At 40.6% G+C, this 20,137-nt stretch overlaps 1 protein-coding gene across 1 annotated transcript in view; it reads right to left on the bottom strand.

Moving 5' to 3' along the window:
- LOC145435601 (NACHT, LRR and PYD domains-containing protein 14-like) overlaps positions 1-15,818 on the bottom strand; it is an 83,893-nt gene extending 68,075 nt beyond the window's left edge. Inside the window, exons 1-6 of the mRNA XM_080312884.1 lie at positions 14,894-15,818; positions 13,835-13,933; positions 12,492-12,566; positions 9,460-9,507; positions 5,861-6,963; positions 2,963-3,125 (exon numbers count right to left, since the gene is read on the bottom strand). Of these exons, the coding sequence (XP_080169010.1) occupies positions 2,963-3,125; positions 5,861-6,963; positions 9,460-9,507; positions 12,492-12,566; positions 13,835-13,933; positions 14,894-14,960 (1,555 nt within the window). The 5' untranslated portion in view covers positions 14,961-15,818. The remainder of the gene's footprint in view (positions 1-2,962; positions 3,126-5,860; positions 6,964-9,459; positions 9,508-12,491; positions 12,567-13,834; positions 13,934-14,893) is intronic.
- Between the last annotated feature and the right edge of the window lie 4,319 nt (positions 15,819-20,137).

Raw genomic sequence — 20,137 nt, 5'->3', positions numbered from 1 at the left:
GCCTGATTGCTAGGTCGATTATGTCTTATCGATGCTACGAAATGAGAAAATTCGTGAGCTTAGAGGACGCTTCAAACGTCGAGCGCTGGAAATTCAGACCGGTCGATCATGACGCAACGTGGCAATTTTTTTGCCCAATGCGTCAAGCGGCAGAGTAAATATTTATTCAACTTTTTCGGTGCTTTGCCTGCATCACATAACATTTTTCGAATTCAAGATTTTTTTGAGGTTTGTCCACGTTGTGTTTGGAATACATTGTGACTCGGATGTTATGTCTGATGTGAGTTAGGACAGTTTGGCCAGTCAGACGTCATGCTTGGAGTGTGTTCACTTTTCAGGCTGTGTTGTCACTAGATCATCATGTCTGGAGTGTGTTCAGACTGCGTTGTCACTAGGATATCATGTATCGGATTGTTTCGCCAGTCGGAGATCCTATCTGCGGTATTTTAGGACAGTGTTGTCCCATGGAAAATCTCTCTGGAGTATGTCTGAAGTGTATTCAGTTGGCTTTGTCACTTCAAAATCATGTCTAGCGTATGTCTGGAGTGTTAACACTGCGTTGCCACTCAAATACCATATCTCAGTGTATGTCTGCCGTGTGTTCAGACTGCGTTTTCACTAGGAAATCATGTCTATTGTACGACCCAGGGGTGTTCAGACTACGTCGTCACCCGGGGTTAATATCTGGGGCAAGCTTAAAATGTTCGTTCTGTTTTGTTACCAGAACATCATGCCTGGGGTGTGTGGGATGTGTTTCCGGACTGCGGTAGCAGTGGGCCATCATGCGTGAAGTATTTCTGGGGCGTTTTGGTTATATGCTGTCGATCACACTCATGCCAGACATACCCGGACAGGGTCTCTGATGGACAACACAATATTAATACATCCCAACCAGAGTTGGATCAATTACATTATTTCAGTTTAATTACAATTACAATTACAATTACTTTCATGAATGTTTCAATTACATTACAATTACAATTACTCCATGCTAAAAATATCAAATTACAATTACAATTACAATTACTCCTTGCATGCACCAATTACATTACAATTACAATTACAATTGCTGCTGTTGAACATGTAATTGGATAATCATAAATTCAACCGTGCTCCTTGACAACCGTAGCGTCGTATTTAAGAACAATTCAAGTCTGGTTCAGATTGTGTAGTAATAAATGCGTTTATGTGCGTACATAGTATGCTATATAAGATGACATTGTGAAGTAATATAAGCGTGTTTTGTATGCTAGGTAATTATGGCTCACGTACTTGGAAATGTAAAATGTTATTTACCTAATTTCCTATGGGTTAGGATTAAGGATAGGGTGCCGTATGTCGTTGAAAAAGTATTATAATATATGCATGTATTGGATTTGCGTATATAGTACATAATTGAAGAAATAATATTATTTTTATCGAGGGACGTAGGAATTAGGATGAGGAGTAAAAACAAAACCGTGCTTTGTCAGATAAGACGTTGTATAATATCCAGTGGTCTGGTTAGTTAGCCAGACGAAGTAACGATGCATCATCGTGATCTGAAATCGTAATGTAGATTATATATATCGACTTTTCAATTAGATAAAATAAAATGAAAAGGGCAAAAGAAAACAGGAAACAAAAAACATCAAGATAATCAGTTTTAGGCTCGTATTAAGCGTCTCCAACGTAGGCGGTCGTGGGCGTCTTCAAGCGACAGCCCGCGTTGCGCTAGGTCAGTCTCCATTGTCGAGCGCCATGTTTTCCGATTCCAGCCACCTCTGCGCCATGGCTCCGTCGGAATGTGATTGATGAGGGCGGCGGCTGGTTGCTCGTCTTGATGCCGCACTAGATGGCCGATTAGACGGAAGCGTCGTTCAGCTGTCAGTAGACGGCATGGGACCGTTCCTGTGAGCTCTCGCAATGCATTCGTGGATATATACTCCGGATGGTGAATGCCGAGTGCATAGCGGAGGAGTGCGTCATAGTTAGCGTTGAGATGTAGATTGCCAACCCACGGATAGATGCGCAAGATGTGAGTCACGGATGAATGCACCGACAAGCGTACTGCAGAGTCGGCTAAAACCTGCAAACTTTGTAGTCCTAGAGCTGGCGATCCACGCATCCAAATTTGATGCATCTGGTCTTTATCGTAAGCTATTGATGTACTAATTCCGAATATACAAAATTAAATCTCTTCAGGGCAATGTAACTGCTCCAAAATAGCCGTTTAAGGCCGACTGTTCTGAAAAGTGGGAGCGCTGCAGCAGCATGACCACAACAATTACCAATTACGCCCAGTGATTGTTCAGAACAATGCCGATTTCCAGACTTTCACGACTATTTTGGGATGGTACCATTGCCTGGAAATATACTTTTATTGTGGAATCAGTGCGACACTAGCTTTCGATTAGGACCATACATATCAAATATCGACTCTTGGATCGCCAGCTATGGGACTATCAATTCTGCTGCTTTTAGCCGGCTCAGCAGTTCACTTCTCGGCGTATTCAATCGTGAGCCACGTGTTGCGAATCCATCCGTTGGTTAGTAATCTAAAAATTGTATACAATGGCAGCCGAGGCCAGTACAGCGGTAAAAATGAAAAAAAAATTCGCCCAAAAGGGCGCAGTCAAGGGCTTCCGCGAATGGATCCACCAAATTCCTTGTCGACATTTAAAGAGAATGCATTATAAGTCAATTATTTTATGTTGTGCTTGTCAGGTCTCAATAGCAATTTAATGTAATTGAAATTTTAATTGAGCACAATTTTTGTGAAATTACAATTACAATTACAATTACACAAAATAAAAATGCTTCAATTACAATTACATTACAATTACATTGAAAAATGTAATTAATTACATTCAATTACAATAACAAATTACAATTGATCCAACTCTGATCCCAACATGATGTCCTAGTAGCAGTCCTGTACGAACACACATGCACCAGATAATAGATAATCAAATACTCCTACCTGCAATGTAGTTCTTAATCGATTTAGTAGTTTTTTCATTCAAAATCAGCCCGTACAACAGTTGTCTTGTCATATGCATACTGCTGTCGTTCAAAAATTCAGTAACGAAATCCTCAATTTCATCCACGGTAAGATTGACTACGTGGAGTGCGCAGCAAAATTCCTGGAAATGAAACCATCTCTTCTGAAGGTAGATTGTGCATATTATTTGCAAAGGAGACGACGCACTCCAGCGGCTTTTCGTCATCATCATCATTGGTTTATTAGCAATTTTATCAGTTCAATACGGTCCGTGGACATATGAGCATGCGACATTACAGCATGCGAGACTTCGGCATGCGACAATTTGGCATGCGACACATGAGCATGTGGGTTAAATTACGGGTTAGGGGTTGGTTAGGGTTGGATTTATGGTTGGGTTAGGGTTAGGCCTTAGGTTAGGTTAGGCTAGGTTAGGTTAGGTTAGGCTATGTTTCGGGTTAGGGTACGTTTTTGGGTTATACAGTCACATGCTGAAGTGACGCATGCTGATGTGTTCCATGCTGAACTGTCGTTTTCCATTGTGTCGCATGCTCATATGTCGGGCAACCGTTCAATACACCACAAAAATGCGAAACAATGAAAGATGAAGGTGTCGAAGCGACTTGGTGTAGTCTATGAAATTAGACACCCACCTTGGCCTAGGCGATGTAAAGAGGAGGATTGTACACTGAATGAAAAGTAAAGAAGATAATATAGAAAAAAGCAAGCAACAAAAATGGGGTGGCATGTCATGGAAGGCGAGATCGATAAGTCAGTTGTGAACCGGTAATTTTGAGGATGGACTAGTATATTCAATTTAGGGATGGTGTGAACCTCTAAAAGGTTCAGGTTCGTGTGAACGCGAACCTTTTTGAAAGGTTCTGTGTGAACGCGAACGTGAACCTCATGACGTCACGTGACGTCATATTGCTAATTCCAACCCTATCTTTCAATGAAGTGATAGCCTATATTAATGTACACGATACCTAGCGACGACTCGGGCCACATAATGCCACAATGCTGAAGTACATATTGGCGTTTTGAACGTCGCTAAATGTATCAACTGAGGCAGTCAAATGATATAATACTCCCATAATACCACCCGTCGCTTTGCCAACAATTTCGACGAGGAGTTGCAGGGGAATATATAAGCTTGCGCCTTAAAACGGTCTTGGCCAGAGCGGACAATGTATTCGGCGTCTGAGTATTGCTACATTGTGATGGGGCAGAGTTAAAACAGGTTTCTATACTTGCTACCGATATTAGGCTACCCCACAAGTTATACAGCTGTAGCCAACACCTCAATCGCACGTATTTGGTTGATACAGTAAACATATGAAGTCACGATTGACCCCGTACGCCTGCGAGATTTGTTACATCAAGAACGATATCCATCTCTTGATTGGTTGAATAAGCATCATTCGCTGACTGCATGTAGTGCAGGGATATCTAAAAGTTTTAGATATCCCTGCATGTAGTGTATGTCGCTCGTGATGTTGTGTAATTGCGGGTCAAGCTCACAGCAGAGAGTCACTAAATATCCACAAATACGGAAAGCTGGATATTTCGAGCGAACTTTTGTAACAAAGCCAGTAAAATCTTTGAGATTGTCAAGGTGCATGCTCGTTTTGTGTTGATTTTTTTTATGCTGCCAGTGCCATGCATAGAGTTGCCCGCAGTTGAAATGCAATAAATTCGAACCAAAGATGTCATATTGACGTGAAAATTGTAATATATGAAAAAGGTTCACAGTGCAGAACCTACCAAGGTTCTGTTGTGAACGCGAACCTCTAAATTTCCGAGGTTCACACACAGAACGCGAACGTGAACCTCACGTTCACACCATCCCTATTATTCATTCAGTAGTCGTTGCTTGCATTTTGACTTGAATGGGGACATGCTATGCTCGACGACTGTCGCATAGCAGGCGGGATATTGTTCAACACATCAGGTCCGGCATATTTGATGGAGCGATGATCTTTTCAGTCGATCATATGATATTTGGACGACGTGTACGCGCGTGTGTTGTATTTGTGCGTTTTTGATTCCGAGGTAAAAAAGTCATTGAAATATTCGGGGCAACGACCGCAGTGGAACTGACACATCAACTTGACGATTTCTAGTTTCCGCATATCATCTATGTTTAGGACACCGGATCTCTTCAGCAGCGACTTGTTGGATGGGCAACCAGGCCCCTGTGGGGCTCTGGCTATGATACGGAGTACCTTATGTTGCAGTTTTTGCAGTGGCTCGAGTGCAGTTTCATTGGCAGCCCCCTCCCCACCAAAGAATGCCATATTGTAACTTCGATTGGATTAAGGATTTAAAGAGAAGAACCCAGGCTGCACGAAGCGTCCAAGGCTGTAGAACAGGCCGCACTTCGGTGATAATTTAGTGTCTAGGGACTGAATATGACTTTTCCAGGACATGTCCGAGTCCAGACTTTTTCCAGACTATTTCCTCTTCTACTTTGAAGGATGTCAGCGAAAACTGCTTACTTTTCCATATTGCAGCAAACAATATGTTCGTATTGCCAAAGTTATTCCACTCGAAGCATTTCCACTGGCTCTCAGCAGGAGCGAACGCCAGTAAATAAGGTTAACCAATTCCGAAATATAGAAAGAATTTTGTCGTAGGGTCACAGAGTCGAACCTACAAATGTTCTTATGCGAACGCGAACTTCTGGTTTATCGCGGTCCGCATGCGAACGCAGACGTGAACTCATCGTTCCTTACTGTATCATACCAATACACGTGTTCCAATCAGATAAAGCGTAAATATAGAAATGCTGCAATATCGAATCATTCAAAATAAGATATTCCAAAATTTCGTTATTGCCCATTTTAGAATCAAGGAAAACAGGAAATCACCACTAACCTGCATTGTTTGATGTGAGAACTGGTAAAATTTGTCGAAAGAATTGGGTGTATCCTGATCATCTTCGAGAGTAGCCCCAGTAGACAGGAAGTTGGTCAGAACATTGGGATTAATATTAAGTTTCCTCAAATAACTGTGCGGAAAAACAAATTTATTCTCCCGCATTGCATTGTAAGCGAGTCTTGTGATGCTATCGTAATGGTCGTCGTCGAATGGACCAAGACATACTCGGACAAAAGCCGACATGATACCAGAGCGATTATCAGGTATTTTAGAGTAATCATTGCTGAATAGTTTCGTAGTGTAAGTAAAAAACATGGGATTGCGATACAAATTCAGTGATTGGGGTGACGCATCTTTCAGTGCGTCGAGTATAATATCGCCGTCAAGAGTATTGGAGAATGCTGCCTCTTTTAAGTTTTTGTCATCAAATCCCCTCAAGCCCACTACTTTGTCAGGCCTTTGATCAGATTTTAAATCCCAATATGTGGTATACCGAGATGTAGTGAGAACGCGGGCATCACGCCATATATTTTTGGACATTATGTTGGCAATAATATCATTCGCTTTTGCTTTTCTGGTCGTACTGACTCTAGGGTATTCCTTACAAAGGAATTTTTCCTGGCATTGATCGAGACCATCAATAACTATCAATATATTGGCCGAATTATTTTTTAACCATTTCTGACCAGCCTCCTGTTCATCGAGACTTAGTTCGGTTTCGGAGTCATGATCCATTTGCTCCGTGAAAAGAAGATTGAAGGCAGTGATCTTGCTCCCTTGTTGCAGCTTTGTGGCTTGAACGAAGTGAACGAGTTGGATATTGTTAAGTGTCTCAACTTTTCCCTCATCGACATCTAAGCAATATATTTTTGAAAGTGTTGTCTTTCCCGCTCCAGCCTCTCCAAGGATCGTTACGTGATTGGGACATATCTCATGCTCGGCAACGTGGATCTGATCGAGTCGGATCTGTTCAACGTCACGACCGAATTGATTAGTACCTTTCATATCTAAGACCATCATGGTAGGACGGGCGGGAAACATTTGACGGATATCTACTTCATTTCGCAGATGTGGCTTGGTCTTTATCCGAAATCCTCTCCCTGGAAGAATAATTATAAATCATTATGTAATGATGTTTTATCATGTAAAACAACAAGGAGGACTGTAGCGTACGCTCACGCTAACCCATGATTACTTGATTGATTGCCATCAATGTATGATCATGATGCGGTATCGGTCTTATACTTCCGTACTGCTTTTAGGCAGTCGTATTTTAGGACTCCTTCTACTAGAATCTTCTTTTATTTTATTTGTTTTAGGCACAAGAAATATACAAACGTCTTAACATGATCGGACCTAATAACACCGCGCGTTATAGGACGAAAGAGGGACAGTCCTTTTTTTACTTCAATATAGCTTTCAATTTCGAGAACTCGCCAGTTCACATTAGAACACGAGTTCCCAACCTAGGAATCTTTGCCTATTCTCTAAACGTCGGGAAGATGACAATTAAATATTAATGGCTATTGTAGGAATTAACCGGGAGGATATCGGCGGCGTATTTATGAAAGTTCCAATTCATTTTGCAAAATATGATAAAAAACGACATTTAGGGAATGCAAGCCAGGCAAACAGGGCATCAGATCAGTTAAGGCGTTATGGTGAAACGCGACCTACTATATCGCAAGGTTGGTGCCTGACCACCATTATGAGGATTAAAGTGTCGTGTTCATAGAAATCAATTGGACGGAAATTTTCCTTCCAGGACACTACAAGTGACCGGAAGTGCTATGTGTATGCATGCATGCACGCACACACTAGTGTGGAGCGGATCGACAATTTCTCTGGTCCTATACCCCGGTCCTGTTTTTCAAAGCTCCGTCGGACTCCAGTCCGACTCACAGGCCGGATTTTAGAAATGACCGTGATCCGGTCCGGAAAACTCCGATAATAATCATCTTATCTCAGGAGGGTACTGAATATTGATTGAAACACTGCAAACAGGATATGAAAAACTCAAAGATCCAACCTTATACCCTTATCTGAATGAATTATGCCAACTTGGACTTAACAGGTTGTTTGCCTCCATGAACGTTTCACTGTGATATATTACTTCGAGGGTGAAAGATGGTAAGGCTGTCATATCCTTAGTAAAAAGTATGCATCCGGCTTCGATCCGACTCCAGCCGTATCAGAAAAAGGACTGCTCCGGCTCCAAATCAGCCTCGGTCAAAAATGGGGAGAATCCGGCCGGCTATCCAATCCGGCTCCCGTCCATGCTCCTCCCTAGCACATACGCTCGGCGCGGCCGAATAAATTATAATTCGTGATCTGTATTTCTTGTGACGCAGAATATCACATAGCACTTGAACCTGGCTACTTCAAATAGATATAGATAGGAATTATAGCAGTAAACCTATATATGTTGTTATAGTCATGATAGACGGAGATTAACGCGTTTATAATCCAGTGTTGGGATGACTCGAGTCATGACTTGACTCGAGTCAGACTCGGGTCAACTTTTTCGCATGACTTGACTTGACTCGAGTCACTTTGCAAAAATGACTTGACTTGACTTGACTCGGTGCTTCAGAAATGTGGATTGACTCGTGACTCGGAGCAAAATTTACGAGTCAATTTCAAGTCATCTAGTAAACGGTGTCGATTAAGTCGCTGCATCTTTTTGATGTTCGGATTGTTCGCGATACGCCGGTGTGTCAATTGTGAGAGCAATCAGTCATTCACTGATTGTACTTTTCACTGATCCTTCATTGCTACATCGCAAAAAAATGGATCGAAAACGAAATTATCACAGATGACGTTTAAGTACTAGCTGTAGAATAATCTAATAGCAACGTATCTCTGTTTGTTAGACGACTCTTGTATGATTTGAATCGAACGAATATAGTTTATGCGTTTGAAATCTCACGGATGTGTGGATGGGCAGTGTATTGTACCATATCAATTTGTTTCAACTTCTCGGCGATTCGTATTCGAACCACTATTTTGGCTCACGTATTTTATTTGCAGCTCTCAGCGTGCCAGAGCGATACAACGCTTTTTTGCACGTATATTTAACTTAATACTCGTTATTTGATTCAAGGTATATCACCAATCAATCTGTCATTCGCACAGCTAGCAAAATGTATGGACTTTGAATCATTACTCATACTTCGAAAATTCAATTTGACTTGAATTGTGACTTGACTCGTGACTTGACTTGACTTGACTCGACTTGATTCGAGTCACCTCCAAAAAACGAGTGACTTGACTTGACTCGAGTCACCTTGGAAAATCGATTGACTTGACTTGACTCGAGTCAAAATGTGCAATGACTCAAGATGACTCGTGACTCGAAGATAGTGACTTGATCCCAACACTGTTATAATCGCTAATACTGCACACATAGTCGCCAGATTCTCGCATATGCCCTCAGTAGGTTTGAGCGAAAATTCGTACCATTATTTTAGTAATATGCACATCTAAATAGAGGTGGGTCGCGGAACATTTTCAAAGCAAAATTTAGGGTCGCCCCAATAAAAGGTGGGGAGTCCCTGCAATAGAAGAATCATCATAACCACCCGAGTCCGAGTTACCTATTTCTTTTCGCAGATGTAGCTTGGTCTTTGCCATAAATCCTTTCTCTGAAAGCATCATGATAATGCATTTATCTGATTAAGAATTGTCAAGTAAAACACTACTGAAGTCGATTAATGACGGACCATCATTTCAATATTGTGATAGTCATTAATTTTGCGAGATCTCCAGTCAAGGTCACAACGACCACTATGTTCCACAGAAGGACATTTATCTATTCTTCAACAAGGTAGACTCTCGACCGCGGGCTCTGAAGTCTTTATCTTCTATGCTCTTGTCGATTCATAGCATGGTAATAAGACGCCCGAGTCCTTTGCAGTATGATCTTTATCTATGCTTCTCATCACCTATAACTATAGTACAGATCATATTTCAAGGCAAATTATTTCCAAAAAGTACAACGCGTGTGTCATTAATATTGACTTATCATGATCATGAAAATTTGATTGTTTAGTTGTCCACATTTAGAATGCATGTTGAATAAAATAATATCTTAATATTGGAATAAACCCGATATTTTCAGCTGACACTAGTCAGGGGTAATCGTCAGCCTCAGCATGTAAAGTGCAGTGTGGCCTACGTCAGGGCAGTGCATATTGAATTGATTAATGGAAACCCTGGATATCAGTGGTTCTTAACCGGGAGTCACATTTGCTCTTCGTTTCGATTTCGATATAAGGGTATTTCAAGGATAATGAGACGACGATGCGCCAAATAGAATAGTTTAGGGACCATGTTTGTCTATCCAGTTATTGCATAGTACAATGGACCTCGTTGTGCGAGTCGTGATGATTGGCCTATTTCTGACGAGGTGCGCGTGTCAATCGATAGTTCTCTGGGCCGGTACATCTGCTTAGCAAATTAGCACCACCGCATACACTCACACATAGGTCGACACATGTATATTACGGAGTGAGACAGATTTCATGAGCTAAGTAAGAAGCTCGCATATAGGCGTCGAATCGTACTGTATCGGTGTAAGTAGTATTGCGACGACACAACCTCCGTTTCACCCCACAGATCTACAGATAAACTATTGTACGACTTTATACCAATAATGTGGTGTTTTGACACCCGCATTCTGCTTAATAATATCGAGGCAAACAGTCGCATTTATATCCGTGAAATGGTGCGACTATTCAACAGCATTGTGAGCAATATAAGCCCACGACGTCACCCTATCAATAAGAATAAATATTTCTACCAAATACTAGTGTTTCGATAACGGTGGGACCGTTCACAGGTCTCGTCAAAGGAAGCGGATAAATTCAGAATATCTGCCTTTGAGGCACCAGAGTTGCATCCCTATATTAAAATGACCATGATGCAATTATATAATCCGTTCACTTCACGATGCGCTGTGTGAGTAACGAGTTGACTAAATGTTGACAAGTGCCATTGCGCGACAATTACGGATGATGTTCTAACAATGCAAACATCTAATCAGCAATTCGTCGCGTACGCCATCACCCATCACGTTGTTCTGTGATGTCGTATCGAGTAGTTCGCAGCGTGGCAATTGGTTGATTGCTTACCCAAAGCATTATTGGAGTAACGATAACGAGCAGGAATTAATTTCAATTCACAAGCATACACAAACACACATTGTCCCTTGTGTAATTTCGCGCTCTCATCAAAAACACTATCACGAATATCCCTCAGACATTATTGGGAACTTGGGAATAGGGTTTGAGATGCTAGGCAGCCCAGACAATTTAATTTAGAGAACGAGTGTGTGTATTAGCCATAGTGTTCCCTAGGCGCGCGTGTCATAATAGACGATTAACCATTTTTTGTTATCCTAACTGGTCTCTTTGCCTGATTAGATGATTACTAGGGCAACTCTTCTGCACTAAAATCGTGAAAAATTTGCATTCATTGTTAACAAAATTTACAGTAAAAGTTGCATATATGCGCAAGTTTTTTTCAATGATTAGGATATGAGATACTCAAAGTTTCCATAGTATAACGCAATTGTTTTATATTTGTTAAGTGTCATTTCGTTCCGTTTCTTTCTTCGCTATTCAATCGATCCTGCATACATGTTCTGTTCTTTGGGGTTGAAACCTACATGAGAGTATTTCGCTGTCAGCTCCTGCAGAGCTGTCGAATTTTGGACTTTCCCAGTTGCAGGGCGGACTGGCGAGACCGCCGGAATTTACGTTTCTTGTCGCTAACCAGCAAGAAAATATCACCGTGCTGAAATAACTTTTCGCAAAAATCAAAACAGCAAAGTGTTAATCCACCATTCCCCTAACACCCAAAAACCCTTATCCACGCAGTTTAACTATTTAATCTATAATCAACAAAACTTGACCTCGAAAGACTAGATACAAAGTGATTCCGTTTGTGCGGGCTTGGCCAAAAGATAAGTCATATTACTTGTTCCAATTTTTTTCGGGCACTGTCGTGCTTGCCCGCGGATGTTATGTTGAATTTCAGGCTTGCACTCCAACTGTAGCGCCATGAATAACATTGAGATAACCTTATCTACAATAGGGTTACCATATTTTGGAATCGGGAAAGGAGGACACTTTTAACGAATCAGAAAAAGGTGGTTGATAAAATCTGAAATCACCGATTTTGCTATTTGTGATAAAAAAAATTTGTGCGTTGACTGAAAAAAGGTCATCACTTAAAAATTGGTCGTTGCTCTCGATCGAACCACGAATTTCTTAATTAGCGCCATTTATGCCCCCTTTCACTCGAATCTATCGATTATCTTAGTGGTGAAAGCTGTAAAAGACGACGAATTGTAAGAAAGAAGGACATTTACGCGTCCTCGGAGGACATGTTCAAAAACCAGATAAAGGAGGGCAATCCTCCTATTAGAGGACGTATGGTAACCCGCACCTATCACATAGATCTTCGTTATGCTAATCTAAGGTGATAGAACCATAAACTAAAAATAGTTTTATAGCATTCATTTTAATCATTCCTTTACACTTTGCTCATTACTTGATAAAAGTTTCAGAAAAATACGATACCTTGATAAAATAGCTACAACTTTCCATTTATTTTTACAGCTTACCTGCATCCACATTTAAATGTTCATTAGTTGATTTATAGCCAGGACTTTCAGAATGATGTACATGATGGTGGTGTTCTGTAAAATAGATATTTTTTTATGAGAAAGTATAGCTCATGTTCCTGTTATATATCACATGTGATAGCTTAATGGGATATCTGTTGAAATTGTACCAGGAATAATATTCTGACCATTATTTCCACGTGGTTGTAATTTATAATGTTGTTTCATTTGCATTTCTGAATTGTCTCCCGAATTTTTGAAAGAATATTATTTCTTTGAGAGATTCATTTGATCTTAAAATTTTCGTCACGCTGAGCGCGATTCAATGCGACGTCATTTTTCGGTTTTAATACGGTAGCGCGGTTTGTGATATCAGCCCCAGAGTACAGATACGAACAGCGGAGGAAAATGATACACCCCATATGGAAATACCAAATTGGAATCGTGTGGTCCTCACGAAAGAAATTTGTTAATAGTATTCCAATATCTTACCACAATACCGACAAGAAATAACAGTATGCAACAAAGTGACTAATATCAATTGGCCCACCCGAATATGAATCATCATTTATAACTTCCCCTAATTTTTCGACCACACTTCCTTCATTAACAATACCGGTGAATCTGATCACATGGGCTGAGGAAGGATAAATATTTGATAGTATTGTGTAACTACAAATATTATTTACGGAAGTCATTCGTGAATCTGAAAAATTTTTCGCGCTTGGCGCGATCATTGTCGGGGATCCAGATGTATTCCATATTTTTTCTAGTTGAGTCAGTTTAATATTGTATTCTTTAATCACGGAACACATGGTATAAATACGTAAGCAATACAATAATAAATACCACTAATTACAAGTCTTATAAAATTTAGAGTCAAACGATACCAACATAAATGCAAGAGCATAACAGTAAACTTGGAAATAAATAATATACTGATTACTATATTGATTTTCCGAATCGATCTTATCTGGCCAATATGATAACTGCGCAGATTGCAATACATGCGACTTTGAGATATCACATATGTTATCGCGCCACCACGTAAACTACTTCAATGTATACGATGTACATTGTACATGTTGCGCTAAGAAGTGAAGTAAAGTCATTTGAAGACTATGTAAACGGGAAAACCAATAAAGAACGTAGCTCACAAGATTTCAGTCGTAGCTTGTTCTTGACAGCTATTTTCCAAAAACATCCGCGACAATGGTAGTTGTCGCATTCATGCATAAATGTATATAGGCCTACTTGTGTGAGAAATTGAGTGAACTGGACAACACCTGCGATCTCCCTCGATATCATTATGCTCTATACACTTTTGCAGATGTTACTCTTACCATTGATTGTAATATTTGTTTGGTCACCCGCAATAACGTTCACGGTGGTATTCTCGAAGTTCTGAGACACTTGATCAGCTTCCGCCAGTGTAGCGATTCCTGTCAAAATTCAAATGGACTAAATTGACGATTTTCCAGGATCATGAGATTATTGCGAATATACAGATCGCGACGCAGTTTCATCAGGAAGTTTTCACGGCTCCGCAGTAAGTATTTTACTTATCCAAAACTATTGAATGTAAATAAGCCATGTTAACAATCAGATGCTTCACAAGGACCTAATGCTTATGGTGAATTTATCATTTGTGATGCCATTCTGAATAATCGGCACACTATACTGAATATCGGAATTGAATTTTCATCCCATGAAGTAAAGAGTTGGTCTTATTACGTATCAATAGTGTTATGGCCACATTCATCATTTCACATCTGATTGATATTCTGAATGATGATTTATGATCTTTTAGCTGCCAACTCCTAATATGGTCAGATTTCATCCGATTGAATATTGCATTGAAGAGTTTTAAAAAGATTCCAATTCCTAATGAATGCCTGAATGGCTGGAATCCAGAAGAAAAAGTTATTTTTGAACAGCCCTAATGTGCATTGAAAACGGGAAAAATTACTTCAAAGATACGAGAATTTTTTGAAAGAATAAGATTTAAAACTTAAAAGAGTCGACGAATCAATAACGAACGCCATCATTTCGGTATACAGTAGCATAAAGTAACAGCAACAGTTTCAATTATAGATGCTCACCAATCTACAATATTTACAATAAATGAGAGTGACTGCTCGGGCGCGCGGGTTCCGGCATCGGAACACAAGACCACGACACGCGTCAACATTTAGCTGAAGTTTTGGGCTGGAGGGCTTTGAGAGCGGAACTGTTTCGCCTCGATATAGCTGATGCAAACACTATTTCCCCCACGGCGGAATCTTGTCAGCAATTTTCGTTGATGGTGACGAGTATTTGCGCAAGACTATACCTTGGGCTCAAAGTCTAAAACCACTATTATTTTCCGTTATCCCATGCAACTTGTGGGTATGAAGACTCACCAGCAATAATTGGTTCGAGTGATGGGTTTTCGTTCCGACCACGTAAATCTTGTCCTCCTTCAGCCATTGAAACCGTAGTATAATGTCTACTACATTAGTATATTCATATTCGTGAGCTGCTCAATGCGTGTGTAAGCGGAAGCGACATTTATGTAAAATAGCGATTGACTCGCTAAATCGGTAATAAATCTCTTATAGAATGTGACTCAAATACCTGTGACCTAAAGCCTAATATTCGAAATGAAATTGAATCACTCAACTACTCGACTTCGACATACACTATTCATCACACGACTGGCCCACTTACGTCATAGGGTTTTTGTAATGCACAAGTAATGCGGATTGGGTTGGGTAGCGATAAAAAACCAAAATAAATACCGAGGAAGGAACATGAGGCGGATTGGACTTGTGAGCTATTGGTGTTGTGGCGGTGGAACATATCGCTTCGCTGATCGACATCTCTATAATACTTGCAAAGACATGAACCTTGACCATAAACGCTTCTCGCGGAGTATAGTTGTATGTGTTGTAGGCATTATCAACTGCAAAAGTTACCAAAACTATGCGAGTGCTTATGTTTAGTCTTTGCCATCAGTGGAGTCAAGAATGGGCGAGCCATTGTCTTACGAGTCATTTTACTTCGTTTTTCAACATCGCGTAATTATTGTAATGTATATTAGTAGAGAACGTGGTAATACCATACAGAGATCTGCATACAGCGACGATCTATCTTTAGTAAAGAGCTGCAAGACGGGGCATTTAGAGATGTTAACCTGTACTAATCTGTTCTATCTTGAACTATGGCATACATCATTATACGTCGATAGGGCGAACACTGGTCTGAATTCCACTGCTTATTGCTTGAGTACGCGACGGTCAGCTCGTAAACGTGTTCCCAGAAACCTCATTCGAAAAAAGCGACAATTTATGAACCCGTGATTATAGTTGCATCTCTCGTCAAACTGAAGATAATTACGCAACTAATCGTTTGCTACACAGTGGCGGGACCGATGTTTGTCGATAAACTGTAGCGTGGCACTGTGCGTAGGTGTTATTGTTTGAGTTGCAAGGTAATCAAACAAACAAACAAATGGATTGTTCTGTATTAATATCAATGAGATTACCATCATTCGTATAGTAACACATATGTTTGCACGTTTGCAAAATATGAGATGTAAGTATCGACAGAAATCACGTCCTGAAAGCATCGTATATAAATTTCTGAAAACTCTCATTCTCGCAAATAATAGAAGACGACTCTCGTCCTATTCCGAAAACCAAAATAGATGAGGAGCAAGTTTGTCAGTAACGTATAGCCTCAGCGTTGCAATACATCCACATATCTTACGAACAGACGCTATATTTGAAAGTGTGTAAAAGCCGGCCACGGGAAATAAAACAGTTGGCAGGAAACGACGGGAAGAGCTACGATTTGTCTAACCCACGTATTGGATGAATTTTGTCGGAAATACTTGCGTACCAAGGTATTAAATTATTAACATAAAATTAACCTTGGCACTCAGTAAACCAGCTTCATCACATCATTAAACACTATGGGTTGCAGCGTTTACCAAATTATTTTGTTTCAAACCAACGACATGAAATAAATAATTGACCTGTAGTAGAGCTTGTCTCAATTTGTGGAGATTGCAATCGTTCTTGAGCAGCAGATCAGCTCGATGAAAACCCATTTCGAAGATGCACACCATATTGAATTAACACTGGGTCGAGATAGCACATACTTTCTCTGTGTGCCGTAGGCTTCGCATTAATGATTTAGTAAATATCTTCAAGCCAGGAATAGCATTACAAGATGTACATTTCCCATTAGAATATACATGATTGACAGTTTTCACGTTATGAGGGCCTGAGCCCGTTTTTCACGCAAGCTGATGTCATGGCGCCACTTGCCGGATACTTCTGATAGATGGCATGAATAATTCTTGAAAATGAGAAAAATTGATACGGAAAAAATCTGACGTGATATTGAAATTCAGAGCAAAGAATTGGATGCAGCAACCTTAAATTAGCCTAAATTAATCATAAAAATTTTGACGCAAATTTTTCTTTATGAAATTTGTAGATCAGTGTAATATATCATAGTTGAAAGGGCCATACAAAAGAAGTAACATTGTATTAAAGGAATAAAAATAGAACAGAATCTCACCGTCATCAATTTCATTTTATTTTGAACTCTGAGCTGTGCACGATACCTTGAAACGCTTTTTGGGGCTAGCAAGATACGTTACTAGATGAAAGACCATCTCCACGTAAAGCTTGATCTTGTGAAGAAGCCCTAAACTAGTGGTTCTCAAACCTTTTTAGACATGTCCCGCTTTATGGTATTAAAAATTGTCGTCCCCCCTTATTGTCACATCAAAAATGCACCCATAAAGCTAGCAATCCGAACGGATAGTTTAATGGCATGGCTGGTTATAAATGTTGATGAGAGAATTCTCTAATATGAATTCGGGACTGTACACCAAGCAATAACTATGAGTATGAACTCGGGGTAAACCACGCGTAGCGCAAAAAATTTTTCAGTTGACTGCAGCTCCGCGCCCCCTTCAGATACTTTCACGTCCCCACAAGAGGACGCGCCCCAGAGTTTCAGAACCACTGCCGTAAGCCGTTTTCTAAGCTTTTTTCCGAAATCTCAAATCAAGTCGCGGGCCGCAAAATATGACCTCGTGGGCCGCGTGTTGGTGACCTCTGGTGTAGAGGTAAACCAGGGATCCTCAACCTTCATTTTGCCATGGCCATTTTGGGGTTTGAAAATGTTCTGTGGTCCACCTCTTATGCTAAAGTCATAGTCCCGTTAAATGCGTGGTAATCACCGGTGCCGATATGCACATTTCTCAAAAACATGTGCATTTTTATGTGTAACTCCTAATAATATATGAATCTAGACAGCTGAGAACATGAAATCGCTCCAAGCGCGATGAAAATTTTTAATGGAATAAATCTCCTCATAGCAACGAGCAGCGAAATAGTTTCGGGCCCCTACGAGCTCCCCCAATGGGGGGGGGGGGGGGGTTGGGGTGCGGAAGTTAAGACCCTTGTAGATCGTATAACTCTGGTGTACATCATGGCCACCCGCTGTTCAAGTCATGTCGCGAAACCCAATGATCTAATCCCGCATCCATTGTGTGATTAGGGTTGTAGTTCCACTCTTCTGGGGAATAATATAATCATTCTGGGTCCGCTACAAACAATTTTTGGTGACTGGGATTCTACAGAAAAGTGGTGGAATAATATTTGAATGCAGGTGTCGCAAACTCAAAACGTGTCGCGGGCTTCTTTTCAAAATTCGTCGAGGCCGCGGGCCGCATGACTTTAAAGTTGATATAAAAATAGGCAACGCAGTTCAACAGTTGTACTGTACATATACGTGCCCTGCATTTTCGAAGTCATTACACCGCCACCACCACCACTCTAGCGTCAACTCCAATCACGTGGGCGGGGAGGGGATAAACCTTTTAATAGTAATATAGAGATGAACCAATATTATCGACAGAGTTCATTTATGATGTTTAACAATTTATCGCACCTGGTGCAACTAGAAACCAGATGCCAAAAATCCACTCCTGTATACAATCGATAGGCAGGTCATTGCTGGTGTGACGTGATACAGAACGACAATTTGTTTATACGTCAATTTAAACCCCACTAGTGGGCGCTAAAGATTGTTCAGAATTTGAGTCACGAAAATAGGGCAATCCTAGTCTAACCTGCGACTGCGATATAGAATTAGTCATGACTCTTGACTCAAGAGGCATCCAAATGCGAACACGACACCCTTTGTGGTGACACACTGATCAGTACATTGCTCAGCTCTGCGATTATTGGAAACATGATGATTTTCGTACTACAAGGTGATATGGGAGTGATGGTCTAACTGACACACTGTCCAGCTAGAACGTCCTCGACATTTCCGGAAGAAGTGAAAGTAGCTTTCAAATCATACCGATTTGATTAGAGATTTTCAGGTCGAAAAACCATCGCCCTTTTGCCTTGTCGTCCTAATTACTCTGTCATGTAGGCTAATATGTATCCACCCTATCGTCAAATTAGTGTGTTTCCTGATCCGTAAACAACAAAATCGTCCCCACAAATCTTGAACATGAATAAATAAAGACATAAGCAGGACTGAGCATAATCAGGGTATAAACGTAATCCAATCTGCGTTATTAGTGACATGCAAGCATATAGCGACAGGCACGCACCAATCTTTGTACTAGGCCTACTTACGTCGTGAATCCAGAGGAAGAGATTGACTCGTGGCTGTCACACACGGAAATTACCGCAGCCATGATACATAAACTGTAGTGCGGAGCGGACAAATTCTCTGGTCTGACTCCGGCCAAAAATGTCCGGCCAGAAATCCGGCCCCACACGGTATTGGGACTCCGTGAATTTATAAATAATCCTCGTTTATTTCCGTACTGGCTTGGCGGTTACTTGCGCGTGGTGGGTTGGTAGGTATTTAGTTATAAAAGTCATGCTTATCCATGAAGATTCTTGCCGTAACAGAAAAAGTAGTGATCCGGCTCCGGCAGAAATTTAAAAAAATCCGGCCGGGTATCCAATCATGCTCCGCACTAATACACTGGCGTAAAATTTTGCTGAAAATATAGTCAAGATTAGTCAATCATATAGATCAGTCGACATCGAAACAAATAGCGACGAGCGACGAGGACCATGGTTGCTGAGTCACTCACCCCTAAAGAGTCACATTTACAATGATAGAAATCCAAAATGCAGGTGTTTCAGTTGGCGCCTTGTTTTCTATCACATTAGCACTTTTCACGCGCAGGCTACGGGACAAGTTACTATACAATTCATGTATATTCAAAATTGAAGTTAGATATATGGACGGAATATTCATAACAGCAACATCAGTAAGGGAGTGTATGTTATGTATAACGATGTATATTATATAGCATCGACATACCAGGTCGGTAGCGAAGTGCTTATATTTTGTCGGAATACGCAAGTAAGCTTTGTTCATGTTCACTTGCACTACTGACTCAAGTGGTGATGCTACGCACCTCGTATTTTGAAAAGTGTAAAGTAGTTCTGCGGTAAATCTGCATCACTTTTATGAGTTGAATAGGTGTAATTTGCGTGGAAATATGCGCAATATTACAGTAACGAAATATAAAGTAGTATATTGCATTCATTTGTAGTGTCAATAGTGATTTTGCGTTCCTCGCAAAGATGCATCTTGTGATTTCGATAGTA

This window comes from Botryllus schlosseri, chromosome 3 (assembly GCF_051294905.1).
Source record: "Botryllus schlosseri isolate E-star chromosome 3, Bs_hap1, whole genome shotgun sequence".
In the NCBI taxonomy this organism is placed as follows: Eukaryota; Metazoa; Chordata; class Ascidiacea; order Stolidobranchia; family Styelidae; genus Botryllus; species Botryllus schlosseri.
Note: the sequence above shows the minus strand (reverse complement) of the source record. Positions and strands in the feature narration are given on the sequence as shown.